The 8,254-nt window shown below is 33.6% G+C and overlaps 1 protein-coding gene across 8 annotated transcripts in view; it reads right to left on the reverse strand.

The window, feature by feature from the left end:
* The window catches only part of LOC116348923 (protein groucho), a 58,820-nt gene extending 50,779 nt beyond the window's left edge, over positions 1-8,041 (reverse strand). For 2 of the 8 annotated variants that reach the window (XM_031780150.1, XM_031780141.1), the window contains exon 1: positions 6,291-8,040. In XM_031780150.1, the coding sequence (XP_031636010.1) occupies positions 6,291-6,326 (36 nt within the window). In that variant the 5' untranslated portion in view covers positions 6,327-8,040. Of the gene's footprint in view, positions 1-6,290 lie in introns of all 8 variants that reach the window. The other 6 variants (XM_031780144.1, XM_031780143.1, XM_031780142.1 and 3 more) reach the window with 6 other exon arrangements.
* Positions 8,042-8,254: the final 213 nt, after the last annotated feature.

An 8,254-nucleotide genomic window follows, 5' to 3' on the forward strand; every position in this document is an offset into this window, starting at 1 on the left:
GAAACTGTTTGTGTTGTGTTATCCACTTACAAAAAGGCAAAAACTCTTTTTCAATCGTTTTGCTCTCATGTTTCCTGAAATATTTTGAAGGGAAATTTATAAATACGCCTCTTATTTTTATTGTATGTAGATTGTTGATATGCCTTTTTTTTCTGGTGAAACCTTTTTGCTAAAAATCGGCAATCACAGTCGCAGATGCTCAACACTTCAAGTGCGGAAATAAACCATATTAATTTTTTAAAACATCATTTTGACTTCGTAATATGATAAAAAATGTGATAAAACCGTTTAAATTAACTTCAAATGTCACTGTGTTGCCATATTTCTGTGACAGAAATTGATTAAAAAAATATTTGTAGAACAAGAAAATTGTATCCGTTAGAGAGAAGAGATAAAGAAAAAACAAAAATATGAAGTTACATGAGTAATGCATCAATCGATTGTGCAATCTATTTATTTTGAAGAAGCTGAGAGACTCAAGACGTCCAGAATCAATGTGAACACTTTTTGATTGTATCAAAAGAATTTTGTTTGTATTTATATTTGAACAAGCAGCAATAATAATAATCATAATAATGATATTTCGCAATGCCAGCAAATGGATGCGTTTCATCTAGATTCGATTGGCATCGTCTATTTATACTTGAACTATCTTTATGACAAACAAAAAATGACGTCAAATCACATTTTGAGACTGAGATTCCAAAGCAGTCAATAGATTTATTTTTATTTCTCTCCAATTTTGGGGACGGTTGAGAGCCACGTCCTTCTCATTTACTTCCCCCTCGAAAATATCCAATCAAAAATACTTTTTATGATGTGCATATAGTATACGCAATAGTGGAACGTAATAAAAGTCGAGCAATACTGAGTCCGCATCAATATAAAAATTCGACCAAAAATATCGATATAAATTACGAACGTAAGGGACTGTCACCTTGATTGCACCGAATTCCTATTGAAAAAAGAACGCTATTGTTGACAATATTTCTTTGTTTGCCTTCAAGTCTTTGAAGTTCCCGATGACTTTTGCCATTCTCATTGTGCCATTTTGTTGTATACCATGTATGCCGAGACGACTTGTACTCAAGTTCAGTTTTATGTTACATTTTGTGTTACATTTGCAAATACGATTTGTATATGCGTGTGCAAACGATAAATTTTATTATCGAAATTACAATTTCGGTTAGAAACAAATTGACAGTGGAAAAAGCGATAAACTGTGAACAAATGAAGAAATTCACACCGTCGACAATAATAATAATATCATAATATCAACAATGGTATCGAAAATTGTATCACACATAAAAAAAAGTAGTAAATGAAAATGTGACATTGTTGAAATATATGCGATATTCTTTGCAGTTCGAATAAAACAATAACACTTGACTGTTATCAACGTATTATACACACGACAAAACAACAACAACAACAAGAAAATGTGGATTGAATCGATGTGCTTCATTTTCAAGCTGATAGTATTTTTATAGGATTGTGACTAACAAGTCACATTCCATCGATCGAACGACTTGTTAATTAATCAAGTGCTCACAATTTACTTAAATGGGGCTAGTGATCAGCAGTAATTATGAGTTTGCATAAATAATAAACGAACGCAAGCGTGCGATAGAGACTAAGCACGCTTTTTTCATCTCAGCTCTCTCTATCTCTATCTCGCTTCATTAGCATGGTATACGTATGTTTGAAATGGCGAACGAAATAAACACAGAAATATAATAGATTAAAGATCGATGTGACCATAATACGTCTTAAAACCACTTAATTAATTATACTTTGCAACACTTGACATTTTTCAAGAGACTTAAACTCGTGAATCAAACAAATTATATCGTTTCGTTTTTCGTCCCCTCTTTCGATTTCATTTCGTTGCGCTCATCAATTAGTTCACATTGAAATCGTTGATTCGGATTTTTTTTTTGTTTTGGCTTATACACTTTAGAAAGTGTGCATTTTTAACAAAAAAAAAACGACGAAGTGTCGTCACCGTAACATTTTGAGATACGGTTGAAATGAATTAGTCAAATGAAGATTCAAATCGAATACATGTTTAAAAGCAAAGCGTAATACTTGATAAAGAACCGCTGATAATAAAAACATAAAAAACCAATTCGGGTGTTATAGTGACAGTTCCACTTGAACAAACATCATTGATGAACATGGAGTGCTTCTGACAATTCGTAGGGACTGCATGACAGTTTTTTGTCTATCATTGCAGACATCACACTGATATCATTTCAAACTTATTACAGCGCAACTTACACCGCACAGACGGCGAAAAAATTATATAAATCAACCACAGTAGTTCAAATCGCAAAAGAAGTACTTGAGCTTTTTTAAAACGTAAAAGTCGTTATACTTTTTTGTCGACTCATTAAATGAGTGAAAAAAAAAGTTTCAATAAAAAAATGTGACGAAGTGTGAAGAACAATACATGACGAAAAAGAGACTAATAACAGTTTTTATCACGTTATCTACCATTGTAAATCTCACGTCATTAACTTTGTTCAGTTATTTAATTTCATTTTCAATTTTCACTCATCCACGACGCGATGTGGTGCTTTTTAAATGGAACAGATTGTAATTGTATCGTGGCTGAACTTCAGTTTAGTCATCGTTAAAATTGGTATTAACATTATGTGATTCATCGATTCGATCATACGTTGTTTGGAGAGTGAACAAGTGGTCAAATCTAATTGGATTTATCTGAAAGAAGTAAATGAGTTGAAAAGCAAAACGAGCCAATTGACTGACTATGTTCGCCGGATACGTGTGTGTGTTAGCAATAAAATTATCACAATTTTCGTTTTATGATCGACATTTGAGAGAGGGAGGGAGAGAGAGAAGAAAAGTGAAAAAGAGAAATGGTGCGGCGCACAGTGTTCAACAGCTTGGCAAACAATCAATCGAAAACGCATTAAAAATGTACACTGAATGCGTGCAAAAAGGAAACATAGAAAATTACACAAAATTAACTCAATTATAAGTAATTAGGCGAATTAACATAGTTTTTTTTGCCTTCGTTGCCTCTTTATGTTCGCCTCTTCCTTCACATTAAAGGTCTTCGTGTTTTTCATAAAAGATTTTTAGCATTAATTTATTAACCGTTGCTACAATTCAGTGCGTTCGCTGTGTTGAAAACACGTCAAAGAACTTGAAGGTACGAAAGCGGCTATAAAGAACCATCAATCGTGAAAAGTGGAGAAAAAGAAGTTGAACGAACAACAATAAACACAACAAAAACACATATTTTTGCAACTGAAGAAAATGAATTGCTTGTATGGAGGGCAAAGTAGGCATTTGGTTAAATGAATGCGGGAAAAAAAAGCGTTGTATGAAATGAAACAACAGTCAATGATGTTTATGTGAAGATGAAGAAACATAAACGAACCGCGAAAAGTATGAAATTACATCGGAGGCAATCATAGCGCGGCAAGTGGAACAAAAAAGACGAAAGAAAAATTGTACACTTATGAAATATACGTACCACCGCAATGATTCAATGCACAAAGAATGAAAGCGGACGTACAGAAGGGCGAAGAAGAAACGGAGAGAGATAGAGAGAGAGAGAAACGAATTTAACAACTTCAATTACAGCAAAACCGCGAGCGCCAAAGCAAAAGCGAATGCATTTGATGAAACGACAATTGCGAACGACGGTAGAAAAAGCAGGCACGTCAAAGTGAAAAACGAATTGTAACCGCAAAGGACAAAATGAACATGACAAATAACAATTAAAAAGCATGGTATGGCGGTGTGTGTGTGCATGTGGATAGAAATGTGGATGGGACTGATGTAAAAATATTAATCAACGTCGATCTATTAAATTGACTAATCATAAAAATGAAGCCGCAATAAGAATAGATTGCTACCAAATCAGTCAAATCAGTGGCAAAATAGAAACTCTCCGGTGATACATGAATAAAGAATTCGCTCATCAAACATCCAAACATGATGAACATGTGTACGCAACGAATGAGGCGAGGCATTCATAATTTATTAAAATGTGCATGACATGAAATGAATCATTCCATCATCTCAAAGAATGCTGCATCTCAGCAACGCTAATAAACATCCCATATACATGTATATGCACAATGTTAAGAAGATATGATAAATGAAGCGCGAAAATAATGACACTCATTCGTTCGTACACGAGCTCTCGCCAAACCAAAAACCAATGCAACCTATTCAAACACAAGCCATGTATATAATAACTGCATCGTACGACATCAATGCATTTAGCGTGTAATGCTGATTTTTGTGACATATTGTATACATTTAAAGCCATTTGTAATGGAGAAAATTCCTATTCATTCGACGAACAAAATCATCTCAGCTATGTGAAGCAATTTGTTCTCCGGTTACCGTCGCCATTCGGTAGACGTTTGATAGTTGAAATATGCAGCTCCATTATTTCAATGAGTTTGTCGCTTTGTGTGCGCCTTCAATCATTTCGAGAGAAGCGATTGTTTTTTTTTTTATTCATCTTCAGATTGTTTGTTTGTAAATAGACAACTGATGAAATAAAAGAAGATTGTCGCCACATTTCTGGCATTTTTTCTCTCTTTCTCGTGCCTTCGCTCTCCCTCTATCGTTCGCATCAAATAAATAAACTGATTGAAAGGTTCACATTGTGGTGAACTGCAGCATTAGCACAAAAACAAACACATGTACAAGCCATAAAATTGAAAATTGTATTTCATGCTTTAATTAAACCCGTTCATTTATTTAAATGCATATAACGTGTAATGTAGAACAAGGATTGTGCATTTAGACTCGTAAAATAAAATTGACATATTTACTTTGCGTCTCTCTATCTCCACTTCATCCTGCATCGTATCGCAACGAGATGAATGAAACAAACTATAAAACAAAACTAAAAAAACGCGAGAATAAAGAAACAATCTTTAAAACAAAACGAGTCAAAAAAAAAAGTTAACAATCGCAATGCACAGCTCGGCGAACGAGCGAAATAAACGAAAGAAAGAAATTCGTTTAGTGATTGAGCAGCAAATACATGCGCAAATTTAAAATTGCAACGACGGCGTCAGGCGTGTTGATGATAAGTGGCCGATGGTGTTTACTGTATATTAAGCAAACAAGATTGGAATTTGAGTGTGTTACATTTATACATTCAACGTGTACTTATTATTAGCTAAGCACTTTAATTGCTCCTCCGGTTTTTGCCATTGCGCTACCGCTGTGATTGCCATTGCCGATTGCACTGTGGTCTCTGTGTAGACGGTTCAATTATATTTCATTCATTTACTGTTTAAATTACAATATTGCCTCGGCAAACATTGTACGTCAAATTGGTTTAACTTCCTCTTTCCCAACGACACAATCGTTGTCTGCCACTCGAATTTAACCAAATTTCATTTAAAATGAAAGAGAGAACGAGCGATAAATTAGAGATGTAACCAATTTCAAAGTGGTATGTGTGCTGGTTTATGTGTGTTTTTATTTTTATTTTGTAAAATGCATTCAATATTCATTTCATTACCTACCGCATGAAAATGGAACTTTGATTGCTTGAATATTTATCTCGGCGATTGTGCTGAGTGTATGGGCATGGCCACATATTCACTTCTCTATAGGCGGATTCATTATGTGATAACTATGTATAAATAAACAGTTGGATGTACATGCAACCGCAGGCGATAGACGATGTGTAAATATTTTATCGCGTCAAGTGTTTGTACTGTGTGTGCCAGTGCATTCTGCAAATAAATACAGAAAATTGCAATCTTCTTTGTGTCGTACGTCGTTTTAGTTTCACTCTTCATTCAACTGTCTGATCAAATTACCACGCCGATGTGTGTATGTGTGTGCAACTGTGCATTGTGAATATTTTATTTTTTATTTTCAAATTAAAATTGAATTGCTCAACACATTCATTAAAGCAAATTATCCGTATTTTGGTTTTGCAATGTCACGTGGTCACCGTCAAGTTAATTAACCTTTGCATCTCAATTATCTCCCTATTATTCACTCGAAATATTCCGTTTTTCACAATTTAAATTGCTCGATTTCGGTGCGAATATTTCTTGCTCGCATTCTTTTTTTTCTAGGATGTATATCAAAGAAGATGAAATAAACCGTTATTCTCCTGAAGCTATCAAAAATTACGAAGTTACAGTGATTTCTGACACCGAATACAAATAAACAAATCGAAGAGACGATAAAATGAGATATTGCACGAAAAAATGGAAACACCGTCAAACAATTTAATAAAATGAAGAATGAACAATTGTGAACAAAGTACTTACCGAGGCCGGTGGATGTCGTGCATTTGTCGGATACATTTTAAGATGATTTTGTTGATGATGAATTTTGAAATCGGAATAGATCCTTTCTTTTTAAATTAATCCAATAATAAGTAGCTGGATTTTCGTTTATCAATTCAAAACTGAACTAAATAAAGAAAAAAAAATTGAACTGAAAATATTACGTCACTTAAATATTCCAATATCGCTTTGTTGTTACTTTTTTTTTTCAAATAATCTGGTTGAATTGCTTCAAGGAAATCATAAAATACAAATTCAATCAATCACTTATTATACAGAAAATTTCCCTTGAAAACGAAAACAATAATAGTCTTTTGTCTATTCACAATAATAATCACACTAAAAATTCACCGCGTTTTTATTTTACTGTATGTGGTTTTGTCGTGTAAGAAAGAAGAAATTCAGCGCGCGTTTTGAAGCCTTGTACGTGTAAAATTGTGAGACGGAGACGTCAAAATTCTAACCTCAAATGAGTTTTGAAGCGTCGCATCAAACAAATACTATCAAAAAATAGGGTCACCGTGTGTATTGCTTTTGTGCCACATCAAATAAAAAGAAGAACGCCGCAATTAATTTCATCTGTGTATTGTGCACTAATTGTGAGTGCCAAATGCTTGGGAATTGTGTAACTGTTAATTTAAACGATGAAAAAAAGAAAAAGAAGAAGAAGCGGTAGCATATGAAATAACGAACTTTTTTTTTGCCCGATGCTGTTGTCGATAGCGATCAAATGCTTTAAAAGTAGCAATAACTTTCAGACACTTATTACTGTTGCGATGTTTTTGTCGTAATATTTTTGTGTTCACTCGTTCTCGATCTTTTTCTTTATTTGCTTACACACAGGAGATATAATAAAGTATCTGCAATTAGCACAATTTTTTTTAATACACTGTACCTAATTGTGTCGGCGAATTCATCTACGTTTCATTTACTTTTGAAAGTGTGGTTTTCTGTGTATACGTTCCTTTGTAATATTCAAATTCAGATATCTTTAGATCAAATCACTCACAAAACACGACGAAAAAAAACGTCAGGGAAAAAAACTGAACCGGTGATGACGCTTTGTGTTAGAATAACTTTTCAAACACTTTTTTTTTTCTTTTGTTTGAATTTGTTTCTGTATTTGTTTTGTAAATATCTTTCGGTTTTTTTTCTTCCAAAATTTTGTTGTTTTAACTTTTATTTTTATTTTTTTTTTTTGCTTCTCTTTTCATCAAAAATATCGCAATTTCACTGACTGGTATGTTTTCGACGGTTTTTTTTGTCTTCTACTGTTTTTAATTTTGCTTTTGTCTTAGTCTTCTTCACTTGATGAATGCGTTGCGATCGAGTCGATAAAACACGACTCCGTCGATGATGATGATGTTGTAATTTTTGTTATTCTTGCCGAAGCTATAGATTTAGTTACGTGTTGAATGCGCTATTGTGAAATAATTTGTCATTGGTCGAACTGTTGTTTGGAAATATCAACGCAATACATTTATTATAAATTGAATTAAACCATTTGGACTGATATGAGTCCGAATTATATTGAAATTCACTCACAAATTGTTTATCGAAAACATCGAGATACTTCGAAAACTCGTTTCATTTCGAGCCATTGCATACCACTAAATTTTTAAGTAATCCACAAACTTTTTCCGCACCAAATATTTTAATTTATTTCTTTTTCGCTGTTTTCACACAATGAGTAATCGAATCACTTAATTGATCTTTAAAAAAAAAAAAAAACGTCTCAAATACCGGATGAACGATATTTGGATGGGAAAATAGAAACTCTTTTTCTTTCTTGTTTCTTCGAATGAAAAAAATAAATTCAAACACACGCCGACATGAGCGACAATCGAAAATACGACGCGTCCACTTCGATGATTCCCTCGTAAATGCGATTGAACAAACATCCGAATACATAAAATGCGTTCATCGAATGGATACGGTGACGCAGC

Source organism: Contarinia nasturtii, unplaced genomic scaffold (assembly GCF_009176525.2).
Source record: "Contarinia nasturtii isolate CC-2019 unplaced genomic scaffold, AAFC_CNas_1.1 Cnas_scaffold_2678, whole genome shotgun sequence".
Classification (NCBI taxonomy): Eukaryota; Metazoa; Arthropoda; class Insecta; order Diptera; family Cecidomyiidae; genus Contarinia; species Contarinia nasturtii.